Source organism: Terrapene carolina, unplaced genomic scaffold (assembly GCF_002925995.2).
Source record: "Terrapene carolina triunguis isolate 2854851 unplaced genomic scaffold, T_m_triunguis-2.0 Scaffold62, whole genome shotgun sequence".
Taxonomy (NCBI): domain Eukaryota; kingdom Metazoa; phylum Chordata; order Testudines; family Emydidae; genus Terrapene; species Terrapene triunguis.
In genome coordinates, this window is record NW_020664413.1 from 26,386,762 (window position 1) to 26,406,669 (window position 19,908).

At 37.5% G+C, this 19,908-nt stretch overlaps 1 protein-coding gene across 5 annotated transcripts in view; it reads right to left on the reverse strand.

The window, feature by feature from the left end:
- The window catches only part of PRPF40A (pre-mRNA processing factor 40 homolog A), a 48,815-nt gene that overhangs the window by 4,044 nt on the left and 24,863 nt on the right, over positions 1–19,908 (reverse strand). For 2 of the 5 annotated variants that reach the window (XM_024209127.2, XM_024209123.2), the window contains exons 14-25: positions 15,672–15,780; positions 13,028–13,178; positions 10,361–10,494; positions 9,808–9,964; positions 9,596–9,699; positions 9,298–9,414; positions 8,322–8,459; positions 6,244–6,339; positions 5,309–5,395; positions 5,120–5,216; positions 4,961–5,022; positions 917–1,051 (exon numbers count right to left, since the gene is read on the reverse strand). In XM_024209127.2, the coding sequence (XP_024064895.1) occupies positions 917–1,051; positions 4,961–5,022; positions 5,120–5,216; positions 5,309–5,395; positions 6,244–6,339; positions 8,322–8,459; positions 9,298–9,414; positions 9,596–9,699; positions 9,808–9,964; positions 10,361–10,494; positions 13,028–13,178; positions 15,672–15,780 (1,387 nt within the window). The remainder of the gene's footprint in view (positions 1–916; positions 1,052–4,960; positions 5,023–5,119; positions 5,217–5,308; positions 5,396–6,243; positions 6,340–8,321; positions 8,460–9,297; positions 9,415–9,595; positions 9,700–9,807; positions 9,965–10,360; positions 10,495–13,027; positions 13,179–15,671; positions 15,781–19,908) is intronic. The other 3 variants (XM_024209126.2, XM_024209125.2, XM_024209124.2) reach the window with 3 other exon arrangements.

Here is a 19,908-nt window from a genome sequence, read left to right on the forward strand (position 1 = left end):
ACCTTGACTATACCTTGACCAAGAAATTGGGACCTTGACAAAAAAAATAAGTGTTCTACCCCGTTCTAGACTAAAAATCCCATATTGTTTAAATATCAATACAATCGTAATATGTGAGCCATGTGGACTATGGCCCAAAACCCAAATGTTCCTCTACTTTCCTTAAACAGCGTACTTCACTTTCAGTTTTGGGTGGGTTTTTTTACACCATAAATAATCATTAAAATACAGCTTTAAAATGAAAATATGACATCTACACAAAACCACATGCAGAATTACTAAGCTACACAGATCCCAAAACATACACTAATAACAATTTTAAATCTTCTTGGAACATTAGGTCCATCTACAGATAAAAATCACTGTAAATAAATGTGACGTTGCACCCCAAAATGCTTTATGGAAATATGCTTATGAAAGTAAATATGACATAACTGGAATATGTTTTATGCTAGATATGCCATGTAACATATCTCTTCAAAGGTTATGATCTACTGAATATATTCATCCTATTTGTATGCATGTATCATTTTTGTATTCCAAGTTATGAATATTGGCTATGTACTTGTTTAATTTTAAGTAGCCTCTGTGAAGCAGTTGGTCAGCTTCCTGAGAAAAGACTATTCTCAGTAAGTGCCCAATCAAGAAATACTTAAGTTAACAATGAACTTGGAGACACCAATCCACATCTGAGCACACTACATCAGAGGTAGTCTCAGCACATCAGTTGGCAGTCTCAAGAGGGTTTCTGTGATCCAACTCGTCACAATAAATCCTTAGCTTATAAATTAGCAAGCTACTCTTTAATTAGTTGTATATTTTTACGTGGATCTGTAAAGCTACTATATTGTATTTAGCCAAAATAAAATAAAATAAAAACCTCACAGACAAACAAAATGGAACCAAGAAAGCTTACAGAATCTTTTCCAGGACGTTTTTTAGGAGGAGATTTATGCTTTGATTCCGATCTTTGTCTAGGTCTATCCTTTTCATTCTCTCTCTCTTTTTCTTTTTTATCCTTTTCTCGTTCAGTATCAGATTCTGGTGAATCCTGTGAACATAAAATGAACAAATGGAAAAAATTCTTCAAGCTTCCAAATATTTATTTTATTAACATGTTGTATAATGTGCACTGTGAGTGTACACACATCTCAGTACAACTAAACTCTGCAAAGCTCCATTATTGGGCTACATATAAGCAAACTGGCTTATTTAACACGTTCTTGTTTAGAACTAACTAACCAAATACCATTAACATGGCAGAAGAAAGCCAATACACAGACAAATGCATACACAAATGATTTAAAAAGATAGATAGGTAGGCTGACTTCAACTTGAAACATAGCAACAATTAAAATGGGCAGAGGAGAACTTACTCTACTCTTCTGCTTTTTAATCATACATATGAGGGGATTAGGTCACACTAGATCAGTGGTTCCCAAACTGGGGTTCGTGAACCCCTGGGGGTTTGTGAAATGTTACAGGGGGTTCTCGGGGAAAAAATTTCCTAATGGTGGACAGAGCTGTCCATAGGGACCCCATAGGCCAGCAGCCCAGAGCCCCTGGACTTCCAAGAGCTAAGCAGATCAAAGCAAGCATATCTATCACACTGAGGAGATTTTAACTTCAAGACTCCTTATAAGAAATGGAAAGGGAGGTGGATATTTTTTGCTGTTTTTAAAATTAAATAGGCAGCTAGTGTTCTTCATAATAATTTTAAAAACAGTAAGTTTAAGCTTTGGTGTAACATGCGTTGTTTGCCTGAACTGCTCAAGACCTGAATGCTTGTGTAGGAGGAACTCTGAGTTGGCTTCTTAAATAATAATAATAATAATAATAATAATAATAAACAGTGTGTAATAAGCATGTCATTAAAAAAATGTGTATTTCCAAGATCACTGCTTTTATAATTTATACTCAGGTAAAGGAGAAAATCCCTGGAAATATTCATTTTTAGGAGGGGGTTTGCGACACTTGACATTTTAGTGAAAGGGGTTCACAGGTTGTTAAAGATTGGGAACCACTGCACTAGACGCTAGAGCCTTGCAGTGGGACTGGGATCCCGCAGGTCCCACATAATGCTCTAGATGCTTCCTGACCAATTAGGCATTTATGCAGAAGTCATCTATTCAATTCGGCTTTTGCAAAGGGTTGTGTCTGTATTTAATAAAATCACTTTTTATTTAGTAATTTACTCAGAGTATGTATTAATACCTGGGGGAGCAAACAACTGTGCATATCTCTCTATCTGTGTTATAGAGGGCGAACAATTTATGAGTTTGCCCTGCATAAGCTTTATGCAGGGTAAAACGGATTTATCTGGGTTTAGACCCCATTGGGAGTTGGGCATCTGAGTGCTAAAGACAAGCACACTCCTGTGAGCTGTTTTTAGGTAAACTTGCAGCTTCGGGATAAGTGATTCAGACCCTGGGCCTGTGTTGGAGCCGGACAGGAGTGTCTGGCTCAGCAAGACAGGGGGCTGGAGTCCTGAGCTGGCAGGGAAAACAGAAGCAGGGGTAGTCTTGGCACATCGGGTGGCAGCTCCCAAGGGGGTTTCTGTGATCCAATCCGTCACAGATGGTATTTCCTGGAACGGGGAATGGCTGGAAAGCCACATCTCTATAGCTAGCTGCTGGCAGAGGTCCTACCTGAATACTCTTGGTGTTTTGTGGTAATAATAATTACACTAGGGTGCCTACAGCCTTGGATAGGAACATTTATTATTTAAATCTAAATAAATAAATACAACTGAAACGTTAAACCAACATTGCTTTCACACTGACCACTGGCCCTCCTGTGGCAGTTAACACATAATGGTCTGACTGTTGTTGAATCACCAGAATTGTATGCCACACACCTTACTCAACAGTGTCTGCCCCATATGAGGGCCTCTTGTGAGGGCTACCACTCTCAAAAAAGTACAGCTAAATTTTACAATTTCAGAAAATACAAAAATAAACATAAAAGTACCCTGTGTTTATGTGGCAATGTGACCACCATAATTTATCAGTAAACCCAAACCACTTCCCTTCCCCATGCCAACGGACACTCACCAGTCCTGAATCTTACACAGAAAAAGATAACATAACAGCTATGTTGTCATTTATTCTATTTGAGTTCTTATACTGCTCCAATCAGCATTGTATCTGAGCTCCCAAAATAGCTCTGGAACACCGACAGACAAGAGGGAGTGATCCCTGGCATAAGGCAAGAGCAAAAAAGGACTCCCATCTGAGTGCTCCTATGGCTGCCATGACAACAGTCCTGAAAGTGGCCATGGGGGCAATCACTCTAGCAAGATTTACCCTTATAAGCAACTTTAGACCTCATAATACTCAGAACTGAGCCCTCAGAAATGGTTTACTTTAAAGTGTATGTGTGGAGAACAGGAAGTTATTGTTAAGCTACCAGTACTCCTCATCTCTCTGGTTTCATGTAATGATATTTTAAGGCAATAGGGCTGATTACAAGTACCTTCAAAGATTAAATGAAAAGCAAGAGCATTACGTGTATTCATTGGCTAGCTCTAGAATAAAAAGTAGGGCTGTCGATTAACTGCAGTTAACTCACACGATTAACTCAAAAAAATTAATCATGATTAATCGCACTGTTAAAACAATAGAATACCAACTGAAATTTACTAAATATTTTGGATGCTTTTCTACATTTTCAAATATACTGATTTCTATTACAACACAGAATACAAAGTGTACAGTCCTGACTTTATATTTTTATTTTTGATTACAAATATTTGCACTGTAAAAATGATAAACAAAAGAAACAGTATTTTTCACTTCACCTCATACAAGTGCTGCAGTGCAATCTCTTAATCGTGAAAGTGTAACTTACAAATGTAGATTTTTTTTTTACATAACTGTACACAAAAACAATGTAAAACTTTAGAGCCAACAAGTTCACTCAGTCCTACTTCTTGTTCAGCCAATCGCTAAGACAAACAAATTTGTTTACTTTTCGGGAGATACTGCTGCCTACTTTTGATGACGCTCATTAAAAAAATAATGCGTTAATTAAATTTGTGACTGAACTCCTTGGGGGAGAAGTGTATGTCTCCGGTTCTGTTTTACCCGCATTCTGCCATATATTTCATGCTATAGCAGTCTTGGATGATGACCCAACACACACTCTTTGTTTTAAGAACAATTTCACAGCAGATTTGACAAAATGCAAAGAAGGTACCAATGTGAGATTTCTAAAAATAGCTACAGCACTTGACCCAAGGTTTAAGAATCTGAAGTGCCGTCCAAAATCTGAGAGGGACAAGGTGTGGAGCATGCTTTCAGAAGTCTTAAGATGTGGAAACTACAGGACCCTAACAACCAAAAGAGAAAATCAACCTTCTGCTGGTGGTATCTTACTCAGATGATGAAAATGAACATGCATCGGTCTGCTCTGTTTTGGATCGTTATCAAGCAGAACCCGTCATCAGCATGGACGCATGTCCTCTGGAATGTTGGTTGAAGCATGAAGGGACATATGAATCTTTAGCGCATATGATATGTAAATATCTTGCAACCCCGGCTACAGCAGTGCCATGCAAACAATGCCTGTTCTCACTTTCAGGTGACATTGTAAACAAGAAGCAGGCAGCATTATCTCTTGCAAATTGTAACCAACCTTGTTTGTCTGAGCAACTGGCTGAAGTAGGACTGAGTGGACTTGTAGGCTCTAAAGTTTTACATCGATTGCACTATGGTACTTGTATTAGGTGAACTGAAAAATACTATTTCTTTTGTTTTTTATAGTGCAAATATTTGTAATAAAAAATAAACGAAGTGAGCATTGTACATTCTGTGTTGTAACTGAAATCAATATATTTGAAAATGTAGAAAACATCCAAAAATATTTAAATACCTGGTATTCTATTATTGTTTAACAGCACAATTAATCGTGCAATTAATTTTTTAATCGCTTGACAGCCCCAATAAAAAGCTGTACTTACAGACTTGTGTCTCCTCTTTTTGTTTTTCTTCTTGTGTTTTTTTGACTTCTTGTAACTTCTCTCTAAAATACATGGAAAAGTAAGTATCAATAAAACTTTAAGACCCAACATTATCATGACAAGGCTTGTTTTAACAGAGGAGAGGGGAAAATATCTTACCAGATTCTGCACTGGAAGAACGATCAGAAACTGATCTAGATTCTGAGCGTTGCCTCTTCTTCTTTGAATGGCTATCATCATCATCAGACTCTGAGCCCTTTAAACAACACATTCTGAGTTCAATATTAACCTTGCAAGACAATATGTTGTAAATGTAGCTTTCACATATTATTCTAAGAAGGATCTTACCGAACGGGAGCGAGACCGTTTTCTGTGATGCTTTTTAGACTTTTTAGAATGTTTCTTATTCTTTGAATGATGATGTTGACACTCGTGCTGTGGTATAAAATAATCCAAACATTATAATTGTTTTAAAGAATCCGAAGCAAGTTGACCAATTTCTTAGCATCAGTCCAAAAGAGACACTCATGTTCACTGACATCAATTTGTTAAAACAATGTAACATCTGAAATCTTACTGTTTGTAACCTCTCTTAATATGCAACATTACATTTTTTAAAAATTAAATTTAAAGAAACTGCCATTAATGCACCGTTAAAGCTGTAAAATCAAGCATTAAAAAAAGAGTCAGGAATCACTTAGCATCATACTTTGAAGATGGATGGAAACAGCTTCAGTTTTCCATTATGCATGTTTAGTCTTGCATTTTTTAAACATTACTAATTTTAATGCCCTCCCCCTAAATTTGGCAAAGTATGTACTGCTCATTAAGACCTATTTTATGCCAAATTTGAAGTTTCAAAATTCTTGTTTTTAAAATCTCTTAAAAAAACAAAACACCAAATCAAATTTTAATAAAACAAGATGCAGTTTACATCAGCCTAATGAACCATCTGTAGCTTGAGACAGATTGAGTTATAATCCCTTCAAAATTCAAATTTGCTAAAAAAAATTCATCTCTACACAGTTCAGAAAATTTTAGCCCAAAAGGTAACTATTTTAGAATGTGGTGTATGAAAAGGGAAGTTAGATGAAAACAGCTCAATCACAAATAAAAAAAATAAAACACATGAAAATAGCTTAACCATAATACACTTCACTACTTTCAGACTGAGGCTTTAATATTTGTGTCACAAAATAAGACCGTTCAGTACAGTTTTGGAAAGTTTTTTTTTTTTACAAAAAACTGCTACAACAGTGCTATGAAAAAAAATTATAAATTACCTCTAGTACATGTATAAAGTCTTTAAAGATTCTTTTTCTTTCAGATTCTAGAGTGATGTCTTCAAATGCTGGTTCCTTAACAAATCTATCTCTGATCTATATGAAAAGGAACAACACAGAATGAAATACTATTACAAAAAGACAGACACACATATAAGTTTAACAATGAAGTAAAACAAACATGATTTCATAAATGGAAAAACATATTTTACTACTACAGGGTGAATTTACCCCTCACCCCAACAAGTTCATGTATACAATGTGTCCCATACTTCCAAATGTCCAAAGATTAAGATTGTCATATTCAGATAACTACCTATGTTTCTTCCATAAAGTTTAGATTCATTCTCATTTTTTTTAATGGCTATCAGTGAACATCTTTAACAGTTCATTTCTGCTATGCTTAAAATAAGTAGTGCTCTGACCCCACTTAAAACTGAAGCTCGCTCTCACACACACACACAAATAAATAGAAAGTCAGCTAAACACCTCCAAACAATCCATCAATGCATTTTTCCTACATTTTCTTTCCAATCATTCTAAGGGTGTGAAACAGCAGCTCTCTTCTTTTAGCCGTGTCATTGTAGTCAACAATTTGACGAGCTATCATTTGACACACCACTATTAGCTTGAAACACTTATACAGCAGATTGTGATATCACTTCACGAACCAGATGTGAAGGAAACAAACTTCATGTAAAGAGACAGATATTTTGATGATAGAGCGGCAATGGCAAAGGAAATGCAGGGAAAAGGCAATATGATATTTAACAGGGTTTTGATAAAATATTTATAAGTTTTCCATATTATTGCAATGGTTCTTCACACTTAGCTATACAACTGATACTTGTTTTCTTATGATTCACCCAGATGTCAAATCCATGTATGCACTAAAAATTATTAAAAGTTGATTAAATAAAGTAACTGAATGCTAAATACAGCTTGGAGTGAATTTGTACAACTAATTCTCAGTTAAAGAGCATGCATTTTTGCATACAAGACCTGTCAAAATCTACTCTGTTGCTTGAGATGCACGAGGGCAAAATTGTTGGAAATTTTTAGACAATTTTTGTGCTCCTATCAATGTATCAGGTCAAGTTCTATCATTGATCATGTGCATGCAGTTCACATTGGTTTCAAGGAAGCTGTCTCTTTAGCCAACATCTAAGACCAATTACTTTGGTATTTTGATTCAAAACATATTCTAAAATTGAAGAGCAATGAAACTTTAAATATTCTTTGAAGACACTTTCCATGGCATTTATTACAAATTACATTTACAGCCTAGTTGCTACTTGTATATATTTGAGGAATTTTACTAACCACTTACTAATTAAAGAAGTGTATATTAAAAATATGTGATGTCTGAGTTGAATGAGTATCTATGAACATACTGTATTACGATATTGGAGGAAAAGATACAAGAGGTCACCAGTTGATCCAAAGTGTTTCACCCAACTGTACTCACACGTCTCCTAAATTTTAACTTCAAAACTTTGGGCACTGTATAAATCGCTCAAATATTTTAATGTTTTTCATGACAATATTTACAAATTTTTATAAAAGAGTATGAATACTATCCATATAATAACTAATAAATGTTGGACTTTACCAGAATGCAACCTATGATGCAGAATAATCAGTTAAATAAAGAGCAAAGTGAACACCTGCTATTAAAACAGATCTACACAGAAGAACTTTCCTGCCAGAAATGTCTTATGAAAACGAAAAAGAGCTACATAATGATCTGCAACTTTTTTGTATAAGTAGCACCAACACTATAGGATTTTTAAGTACTTATGGTGAACTGCTTGCCTTTCACACCTCAGAACTATATTTTTAGAATAATCATTTCCTCAGTTAAAAATAGTACTGCAAAATAAATTAATTATCTCAATTCAGTGGAAGTTCTTTTAAAAGATGGGACAGAACTATTTTCATGTGTGTAAGTTATATTGATAGGAATAACACTGAGCTGGAGCCTATGAGATATGACAGTTTATTCATAAAATATCTGCATGCAAACCATACCACTAACAAACAATATTTTTGAGAAGGTGAAAAGTGACAATACATACATCTTCCCAGACAGCATCCAATTCAATTGGGGGCGTAGCTTGTTTTAACATGCTCTTGAATGCAGACTCTTTCCGCTTCATTTTGCGAGCCTCTTCTTTCTCCCGTTCACGTTCACGGGCTTCTGCCTTTTCCAGCAACTACAGAAAGTAAGTCGTGAAATCATTCAAGTGACAGTAACATCCACATAAGTAATGAAGAGTGATAATTAGCATGTAGTTTTGCCTAAAATTTTGCCTCAAGATATTTCAACTTTGGTATTTTTTAACCATTTTGTTTGTGCCTATTTACATTATCTGCTCCATTAGTCAACCTTAAATTTTATTTTTGTTCTTTTTCTCAACGTCTCAAATGAAGTCCATGTCCGACACAATAGAGAATGATTGTTACAACTTGCCAATATTGAAAGCAAGTTCATTAGGAAGCATCAGCTTACAACTGCAAAGACATTGTTGAATCCCTACTCTACAGTTGTACTTTAGGATAGGTTCTTTAGATTTTGAACAAGAACTCTGCCTCTCCAATCTGAATTCTCAAAACTGGCAATATCAAGAAACACACCCTTAATCAGCAGCATATTTTACACACCATATTTATTGAAGTACTCATAAAATACACCTAAAATGATGCAGAGAAAATAATATTTCAGTTTCTGAGGGCAAGTCTACTTTACTGCGCTATATGCGCTGCTGTAGCATGTCTGGTGAAGACGCGCTATGCTGATGGGAGAGTGCTCTCCCGTTGGCACAATTACTCCATCTCAATGAGAGGCAGAAGCTATGTCAGTGGGAGAGTGTCTCCACCGACATATCATGGGTTGTGGTTGCTGTGACTTACATCGCGCAGGGGGATGGCTTTTTCAGACCCCTGAGTGATGTAAGATACATCGACTTAAGAGGTAGTGTAGGCAAACCTTGATAAAACAAATTTTTAAAATCAATTTTCTTAATATGAACATATGGGAATGTTAAAACTTACACTATTGAAAGCCAGTTTGATATTTCCAGCATCTAAAGTGGTAGCTCTTTTAGTTGAACTGATGACCGTAACAAAGTCTTCAAAAGTAGTATTCACTTCAACCAGAAATCCTTTATCCTGCAAGAGAGTTACCTCCTTGGCACCAGGTAGGTCAGGAACTCTCACGTTAGCGCTAATGCACACTGCATTAGCGCAACGTGAAATCCCAACTCCCAGAGTCAAAGAGTTACATTATTAGTTTAATAAATTTGAATGATATATTGGTTCCTCTTATTAAGGAAAGCACATTTTTCCTCACCTTTAAGATGTCTTTTATTATCTTCTTTTCATCATGGTAACGTGCTTTCAAATCTTCAACATAAAACTTGAAAAGATCAAGTGCAGTTGATCCTAATGAAAAAACTAGAGAAGTCAAAAGCTAGCTCTAACCAAAGAGCTGCACTTTTTAAAAAATCAATTAGAAAATAAACATCACACTTCTATTTTGCCCCAAATCTATAGTCTCTGTACCTGTATCACTTTCTACATTGTTGGAAGAGGAAGTAGTCTTACCAGGCTGACCAAGCATGTTAGTAAATCTGATGTCAGAACTTATGGTTGGATACAACTCCATCCAGGAAGACATTGAATGTAATTGCCCATGTTCATGTAATTCATCCAAAAATAACTGCAAAATAGGATGGAATAAAAGTGTCCATTTTCACATATTTGAAAATGTGTTTTGCATACTTCATGTTATAATGATTGAAAGAAATACTATTAAATTGAAACTAATAATTTGTTAAAACACAATTTAAAAAATAATTTCAGGCACAACACCTGCCCGGGCAGTCCCTTATCCCCTCTTCTGACATTCCAATTACATTTTCCTACTTATTAAAATGTGTCACTCCTTTCATTGCTATATGGGGAAATTGACTTACTACACAGGGGAAATACGTAATTATCAGTATATTTTAGACAGGCCAAGAAAACCTAGTGCCCTTACTTTAAAAAGACTGTATGAAAGTGTCTGGAATATTTGAAAGCTGTTAGATTTTAAAGTTTAAAAAGTTTCACCAACCTGAAAAGATTCTCTATTTTTACGTTGTCGTCGCCTTTCCCTAAGCAAACTCTTCTGTTTTTCTTCTTCCTCTTCTTTTTCCAAAGCCCTGATGTGTTCTTCAAAACAAATCAGTGCATCTTCTTTATCCATATCTAGAAAGGAGAAAAGAAAAGATTTCCGACTGAGAAATTTCTTACCTGATAATTTTCTGTTAGCAGCTTCTCTCCTCATTCATCACTAAAGTGTAATAATGGGAGGGCATTATCCAGTAGTGACGAAAGATAGAAGCTACACAGAAGAATTGGTCTCATATTGAAGGATCCTAGTCATTAACAAATACAGGACTTCCATAAAGAACACTGGGCTGAGGAGAATAGCACTTGTGCAATTGCCCACATTTCCAAAGACAGCCATGAAACAGGGAAGACTGCATAAGGGATATTTGTCAATACTTCAATAAATTCCCAGAACCATGATCATTGAACAATACTGGACAACTGTAGTTGTAGCCATGTCGGTCACAGGATATGAGAGACACAAGGTGGGTGAGGTAATATCTTTTATTGGACCAACTTCCGTTTGTGAGAGAGACAAGCTTCCAAGCCACACAGAAGACCTAAAGAAGAGATCTGTGTGGCTCAAAAGTTTGTCTCTCTCGCCAACAGAAGTTGGTCCAATAAAAGATATTACCTCACCCACTTTGTCTCTCTAATATGGGACCAACTCAGTCTTCATAGGGAGGCCAGGGTTTGCTTTGTCATGGACAGTAAATTACCTTCTTACACTTTACATTGTGTCTGCACTAGAAGCTGGAGAATGACGCATAGACCGCACTTTCTAGAAAGACATACAAGACATGATCTCGCCCTGGTCTACTTGAGGGCAAGGTATAGGACGTGGCTGCTATACTTGGTATTCATTGTCAACTACAGCTCCAAATCCCAGAGCGGAGAACAACCTAGCAGGGAAGAGGATGATTTGGTCTCCACTGCCTTTCTACTGACATTACAAAAAAGATTATTCATAACATCAGGTGTCCACTTCCCAAAACACTATCTGAACTGAACAGAAATCACCAGGGCCTGATGAAATGCATCCTAGAATACTCAAGGAGGAGATATCTGAGCCATTAGCGATTATCTTTGAAAAGTCATGGAAGACAGGAGAGATTCCAGAAGACTGGAAAAGGGCAAATATAGTGCCAATCTATAAAAAGGGAAATAAGGACAACCCAGAGAATTAAAGACCAGTCAGCTTAACTTCTGTACCCAGAAAGATAATGGAGCAAATAATTAAGCAATCAATTTGCAAACAGCTAGAAGATAATAAGGTGATAAGTAATAGTCAGCATGGATTTGTTAAGAACAAACCGTGTCAAACCAACCTGATAGCTTTCGTTGACAGGGTAACAAGCCTTGTGGATGGGGGAAAGCAGTAGACGTAATATATCTTGACTTTAGTAAACTTTTGATACGGTCTTACATGACCTTCTCATAAATAAACTAGGAAAATACAACCTAGATGGAGCTACTATCAGGTGGGTGCAAAACTGGCTGGAAAACCGTTCCCAGAGAGTAGTTATCAGTGGTTCACAGTCATGCTAAAAGGGCATAATGAGTGGGGTTCCACAGGGTTCAGTTCTGAGTCCAGTTTGATTCAATATCTTCATCAATGATTTAGATAATAGTATAGCGAGTACACTTATAAAGTTTGCGGACAATACCAAGCTGGGAGGGGTTGCAAGTGCTTTGGAGGATAGGATTAAAATTCAAAATGATCTGGACAAACTGGAGAAATAGTCTGAAGTAAATAGGATGAAATTCAGTAAGGACAAATGCAAAGTACTCCAGTTAGGAAGGAACAATCAGTTGCACACCTACAAAATGTGAAATGACTGCCTAGGAAGGAGTACTGCGGAAAGGGATCTGGGGGCCATAGCGGACCATAAACAAAGTGTAACATTGTTGCAAAAAAAGCGAACATCATTCTGGGATGTATTAGCAGGATGTTGTAAGCAAGACAGGAGACGTAATTCTTCCGCTCTACTCCGTGCTGATTAGGTCTCAACTGGAGTATTGTGTCCAGTTCTGGATGCCTCATTTCAGGAAAAATGTGGACAAATTGGGGAAAGTCCAGAGAAGAGCAACAAAAATGATTAAAGGTCTAGAAAACATGACCTATGAGGGAAGATGGAAAAAACTAGGTTTATTTAGTCTAGAAAAGAGAAGACTGAGAGGGGACATGATAACAGTTTTCAAGTACATAAAAGGTTGTTACAAGGCGGAGGGAGAAAAATTGTTGTTCTTAACCTCTGAGAATAGGACAAGAAGCAATGGGCTTAAATTGCAGCAAGGGAGGTTTAGGTTGGACATTAGGAAAAACTTCCCAACTGTCTGGGTGGTTAAGAACTGGAATAAATTGCCTAGGGAGGTTGTGGAATCTCCATCATTGGAGATTTTTAAGAGCAGGTTAGACAAACACCTGTCAGGAATGGTCTAGATAATACTTAGTCCTGCCACGAGTACAGGGGACTGGACCTGTCCTATGATTTCACATAAGTTGCTGGCAGCTGCCATTATTTAGTAGTTGCTGAATTGGCAAAAAAAACAAAAAAACTATTTATAATCATTACTAAACCAGTTCCACGCCCTCTTCAAGAGATTCCCACTCCCCCCCACCCCTTACTCTGAAGTTCTTCATCCTCCGCAAATGTAGGATTGTCCATCAGATACTGTTGGGCCTCCGACCAAGTGGTAGAGTATGTTACATTAGCCATGTTGTCCAATATGTTTTTCAAAGCCTCCCAATTCCTCTTTCGTAACTGCTTGGCTTGCTCCTAAAGTGAGTAGTCAGGGCAAAATAAATAAATAAATCAGTCATGCATTAATTTTCCTAAAGTACCACATCAGATAAGATCAAGTATCACCCTCTGATTATATACAAAGAAAATGACAAATTTTGGACACATAAACAATAAATAATCTATATAGATTTTAAAATCACTTGACTCCATGGCCATACCACCTTGTCCATAATCTTATCACATTTAGAGCTGGCCAAAACTCAGTTTTCACAGGAAATTTCAGTATTTCAAAATTTGCCCTTTTTTCTGATTCAGTGAATAGCAACAGTGAAATTGGCAAGAATCGTATCAATTTCAATCAGCAGCTGCCTGGACTTCTAGGGTCCATGGCAGCTCTACCATGCAGACTGCCTCCGGGCTAGAGACGCCAGACCTTCCAGACTACTGATGATACAGTGGTGGCACTCTTCTTTAAGGTAGGGATGGACGCACACACACAAAATGTTATCTCAGGTTAGCTAACCTGCAACAGTTAACTCAGGTTAAAATAGCAGCGAAGACATAGCAACGCTGCTTTTAAAAATCATATTAGCAGCTCAAATTAAAGCCTATGGGGAATTTGAGATTGAATTTGACGAGTTAAAAGCCAAATCGCTGTGTTTTCACTGCTATTTTAACTCGAGTTAGCTCATGTGGCCTAGCTTACTTGAGCTATGTAGACAGACCCTAAGGCAGAGGTCCTCAAACTGTGGGGCACACCCCTCTAGGGGAGCATCGAGGAACATTCAGGAGGTGGGAAGGGAGCACCACCCAGCCCTGCTGTGGCCTCAGATCTGTTCTGGCCCTGCCCCCTGCCACATTGTGGCTCCACATCTGGCTGGGGCCTGGCTGGCAGCCTCCTCAAAGGCCCAAGCTACAGCTCCACTCCAAGCCCTGCCCACTCTCAGCCCCTGGCCGCGACTCCATTCCCAGCCCGGAAGCAGAGCCACACCTGGCCATGGGCCCAGCTGCTAACCCCCACCAGGGCCAGGCTGCAGCTTCATCCCTAGCCCCGCTCCTGGCCACATACCCACTCCCAGCCTTGGACCCCTTACCCCTGTCCACGCCGCCCCCCCCTCCAATCCACAGCCCCACTCCGGGGGGGAACACGGGGAATAGGGGTAAGAAGGGGGGCGCAACCTTCAAAAGTTTGGGGACCACTGTCCTAAGTGTATATTTACACAGCAGCTGGACGGTGAATTCCCGGCTCAGGTTGAAGTACATTCATTAGCTCTAATCGAGCTAACATGCTAAAAACAGCAGTGTGGACGTGACAGCACAAGCAGCAGCTCGGTCTAGCTGCCTGAATACAATCCCACCTGATCACTGCGATACATACTTGGGTGGCTAGCCTGAGCCACTGTGGCTATGTTGCTATTCTTAGCATGCTATCTTAAGCAGAGTTAGTAAATGGGTATCTTGCAGCTTGTGTGTCGACACACTGTAAGGCTTGGTCTACACTAGGACTTTAATTCGGATTTAGCTGCCTTAATCCGAATTAACCCTTCACCCGTCCACACTACAGAGCCAGTTAATTCGAATTAAAGGGCCCTTTAAATCGATTTCTGTACTCCACCTCGACGAACGGAGTAGAGCCTAAATCGATTTTGTTAATTCGAATTAGGGTTAGTGTGGACGCACACCACCGAATTACTGTGTTTAAGTTAATGGGGTAGTGTGGCCGCACACCACCGAATTAATGTGGTTTAAAACCGAATTAAGGTGCTTAGTGTGGCCGCGCACAATCGAATTTATACAACCTGTTTCCCAAATTCGAATTATCTAAATTCGGATTAATCCTGTAGTGTAGACATACCCTAAGAGTGTAAAGAACCAGTGCTGAACCATGGGGCTCACTGTATTGGGGGAGGAGCTGCTTTGCAGAGCTCTATAACTCCAGGGTTAAGGTCTGTATGCTTGCAAAAAATTTATCAGGCTTTTTGCTGATTATATGTGATCAGAACCTATGTTTAGGGAAATTTCTATCTAAATTCTCCTTACATTTTTAAACTACATATGTTGTTCTTCAGTTTGTGTCTTAAAATGTTGTGCAGTGATAGTATGCACAGTTGAACAGGTGCTGCATACTATATATATAAAATCAGATTTTCAGCTATGTAAATGGAAACATGCAAATTTATACCAGCTGAGACTCTGGCCCATAATTTGTTTCAATACGTAGTATAGAGTATGATAAAGCACTTTTGAATAAAAGCCATTATATAAATGTATGCAATATCCACATTGAACAGATTGTTCTTTGTGGGAAAATGAAGTTAATAGACTTGCAGTCAGCAAGCCTATTTCAGGGACGTGATAATTACATACTGTACAATGAGAAACAGTTCTAGATGGGGTTTCCTAAGTCACTGGCAAGAGAAAAGTTAGACTCAAAACAACCTAGAAAATTCTTTACTTTCTTCAATAGGTTCAGATTAAATTGTTTTCTCTGAGATAAACCTTGAAAACTAAAAGAAAAATAATTACCTTTTCTTTTTTAGACAGAAAGAACAAGACATCTTCATAAATTTCAAGACGATCACGTTCTGATATTGCATTCCAGACCTCCATCTCACCAAACATTTGTTCAGCTTTTCTGTATATAGAAAAATCCACCAAAAAGAGATACATATACTCACTTATTGGCACATACTGATTTAAATGTAGTGGTGGTAGTCTCTACATAAAGCTTCATATTTTGGCTGGAAACATTTAGGTAAAACTCTCTCTTTGGTCAAGTTGTGCATATTACTTCAAACAGGTTTATTTACTTCCTATGATGGCTCCAAGATCTCTTTCCTGATTAGTTGTAGCTAAATTAGCCCCCCATCATATTGTATGTATAGTTGGGGTTATTTTTTCCAATGTGCATTACTTTACATTTATCCATATTAAATTTCATTTGCCATTTTGTTGCCCAATCACTTAGTTTTGTGAGATCTTTTTGAAGGTCTTCACAGTCTCTTTGGTCTTAATTATCTTGAGCAGTTTAGTATCATCTGCAAACTTTGTCACCTCACGGTTTACTCCTTTCTCCAGATCATTTATGAATAAGTTGAATAGGATTGGTCCTAGGACTGACCCTTGGGGAACACAACTATTTACCCCTCTCCGTTCTGAAAATTTACCATTTATTCCGACCCTTTATTCCCTGTCTTTTAACCAGTTCTCAATCCATGAAAGGATCTTCCCTCTTATCCCATGACAACTTAATTTACGTTAGAGCCTTCAGTGAGGGACCTTGTCAAAGGCTTTCTGGAAATCTAAGTACACTGTCCACCGGATCCCCCTTGTCCATATGTTTGTTGATCCCTTCAAAGAAATCTAATAGATTAGTAAGATACATTTTTGGGCAAAAGTCAACATGGTTTCTGTAAAGGGAAATTGTATGTTCTTCTCTGTCTGACAATTTTATTCTTTACTATTGTTTCAACTAATTTGCCCGGTACTGACGTTAGACTTACCGGTCTGTAATTGCCGGGAACACCTCTAGAGCCCTTTTTAAATATTGGGGGGGTGTTTGCTGTAAAATGATCTGGGACTAGTGGTAATGGCTTGGCCTGGATGACTCTGCTTGGGCATCTAGGTGCAGCCCTTAACACCTATGCTACATCACTTGCAATGGCTCCCAATTATTGACTTCCAGATAAAGTTAAATTGGTGCAACTTTGTGGTTGACACTTACATTGATTAAGAGTGCCCCTGTTTAACAGATGTAAGCCATATTTAAAACAATATAAGAGAATAGCCATACAGAAAAGTTGCACTGTTTTAACTCAATTGATACAACACTGCACCTTTAGTTAAACTACTGCAACTTTATATGCACACCAGGCCTTAGTCTGCCACAGCCTGGATTTGGTGATGCTCAGAACTGAATACAAGTCACCTGTTTTAACAGTAGCAGTGTGTGGCAGCACTGAAAGAAGCTAAAGTGTGGATGACTAGTTAGCTGAGGTTTTTGGGGGGCAGGGGGTTATATGGTAATATTGATTACAAGCCTAAAAGACTGACAGGCACAATATACAAATCCCAACTAAATTTAGAATCTTACTACTCTCTCTCTCTCTCACACACACACACACACACACACACACACACCACCCCATTTCAATTCAATTTTAATTCATAAAATACAGGAGGTCAGATTAGAGAATCCAAGGGTGCCTTCTAGCCTTAAAATCTGTATTTTGGCTTCAAAGTTATCAGTACATGGGAATAAACAGGATGAGTACTGATCTCTTTTGGTACTATGCTCCTGTGTAACTATGCAGCCAATAAGGTACACATTTTCACACTTAAACCAAATCCCACCATCTTCACAACTAGCAGAGCTAGAAACTATTTTTAACATACACACACTTAGAGTCTTCAGAACACAAAGTCCTGAAAAGGCTCCAAAATTTAAGACATCTATTTCTCCGATTTTAATTGTTCCTATTAAGCAGGGTGCAACAGAGTGAGGGGTGGTGGAGTTAGATTTTGTATTTTTATTCTTACAAGTCCTAGAGAAACAAGCCAATGTAACACCCACACCACTGGAAGACATTCAAGCTTTTTAGTGGTCTACTAACTTGTATTTACTGCTCAAGCAAATATGTTCACCTAAGTAAGAAGTCAGAAGTAAAGAAAGCCTTTGGAATTGAAGTAAGTGTTTAATTAGAACAAGTTAATAGTACCATAGGATTCAGCAATGATTTTGCTTTGCACTCTAAAATGTTTTATAAAAACTGTACTTCACATTGATCCTGGGGCCAACTGTTTCATGTGAATACTAAACCAAGATTCACATATCAATCCATAAAATCAACTAGAAAAGGAATACCAACACACAGCTTTCTTTGCTGAAGAGATAAGAATAAATTCATGTTCATAACTACCATCACAAAAAATACGAGACTAATTCATAGGCTAGAAAAAGAAGTTACCAGCAACAATTAGGATGTGGGTACTATCAGGTAATAATGCTTAGTTGAAAATGCCACAGAAAATAATGCGGAAGTTTACCAGGTAAGGCTACCCACTCAGAAGAGGTGAGTAGGAATAGTTTTCCACCCCTGCCTCCCTAAACTCGGTCTACTGGTTTCCGCTTTCGCATTTTAGAAAAAAGACCAGCACTGGTTTTTTGCTTTGCCTACATGAATATTTACTTTAAGAAAAAAAATGAAAGTAAGCACTCTTACTGTTGCAAAAATACAAATGCACTGTGCACTCTATCTTCATGCAAAAATCGTTAATCTCAGACAACATACAAATTAATAGAGTTCAAACAGCAGCTTTATGGACAGGGTGAATTAGAACACTAAAAAAGAATAAATCATAAAGATTAAAAACATTAAGGGTGACAACAGGTTTCATGCTATGTTGTGATTCTCCACCAATACAATTTTATTGCAAATTTATATATTTTAATAATAGGTAGTTGTGACATTTAAGGGGCACCGTGTAGGAAAAGAAGCTTTATAAAACAAAGTTGATCTTAAGAAAAAATAAAGACAATGTTTTGGATTAGACAAAGGGTTGGCTTTAAAAAAAAAAAAAAAAGAAGTATTTAGCCTTGTATCATGCCAAAATGGCTAAATCTCTGGATCTGACAGTACACCAGAAGAAGCAAGTTCACAACCTGGGCCCCCTATACTGACAACCCTCTGCATCTCAGAATGCATGAGGTAAGCCTACAATTTACATTTTGAATTAAAGTTAAAATTTATTGCTTTCATTGTTAAAAGGAACACTGTAAAGGCTAACGAACCAAAAATTAGCTCCATCTGAAAAAAAATCCATTAATCTCCCCTAAATCTTTTGCTGATAACTAAAAGTTGTCTACAAAAACAAACTAACTGGGATTATAGAATCAATTCATTTGATGGGAAACAAACCTTACAAAAGTTCTGTTTATAAGACAGCAGTTTGTCAGTGATCTACATATTATTATTTTAAAAATTAAATACTAAAATATTCTTCTGGAACAAACCAGCATAAAGAAAGTTGTTTGCAACCTTCTGCACTGAACTTACTGCTCATGAAACTTCATCATTTGTGGCATCAGGAATACCAGCAATGGTAACTGGGATCAAGAACTATTTTCAGATTAGTTTTACAATTTATACATGACAAAGAATTTTTCCCACTCTGAACTCTTACGGTTGTAGGTCAGAAAAATAACGGTTCTCCTTTGACATAGCATTACAGAATTTAAAGAGTTATGTTTTTATACTGATAGTAATGACATTAATTCTTACATGACACTGCCAAGTAATTAAAAAACAATGTAACTAACCTCAGTTTTATTCCTATTATATATTTCTTTCACTATTGTGAGAAAAGAATTGTAACTTGTCTGGCTCATTCCAGTTATCAGCCAGGTGATATGGGTAAGGCCACTAAGGGCATGTCTGCACCAAAGCTTACTGAGTGGCAAAATGGGGTATAAATCTACAGTGCTAACTCATGCCTTGATCTAAGTGTCCGTGTGGACCCTACTGCTGTGCACTAAAAGTAAGCACTGCACGTCAATGTGCACTAGGGAACTTTTAGAACGCAGTAGCAGGGTCCGCATGGACAGTTACTGCGTGGCCTGCTGGAGTGTTGCACAAGTGGTTGTGCAGACGTGCCCTAAGTATTCTACTGTTTTCTTGAACAAAAAATGAAATTTAACACAACAGCACCATACTAGGAAACAGAAAGATTAAAATGTAATTTATAGGAAAGATTGTGTTTATTT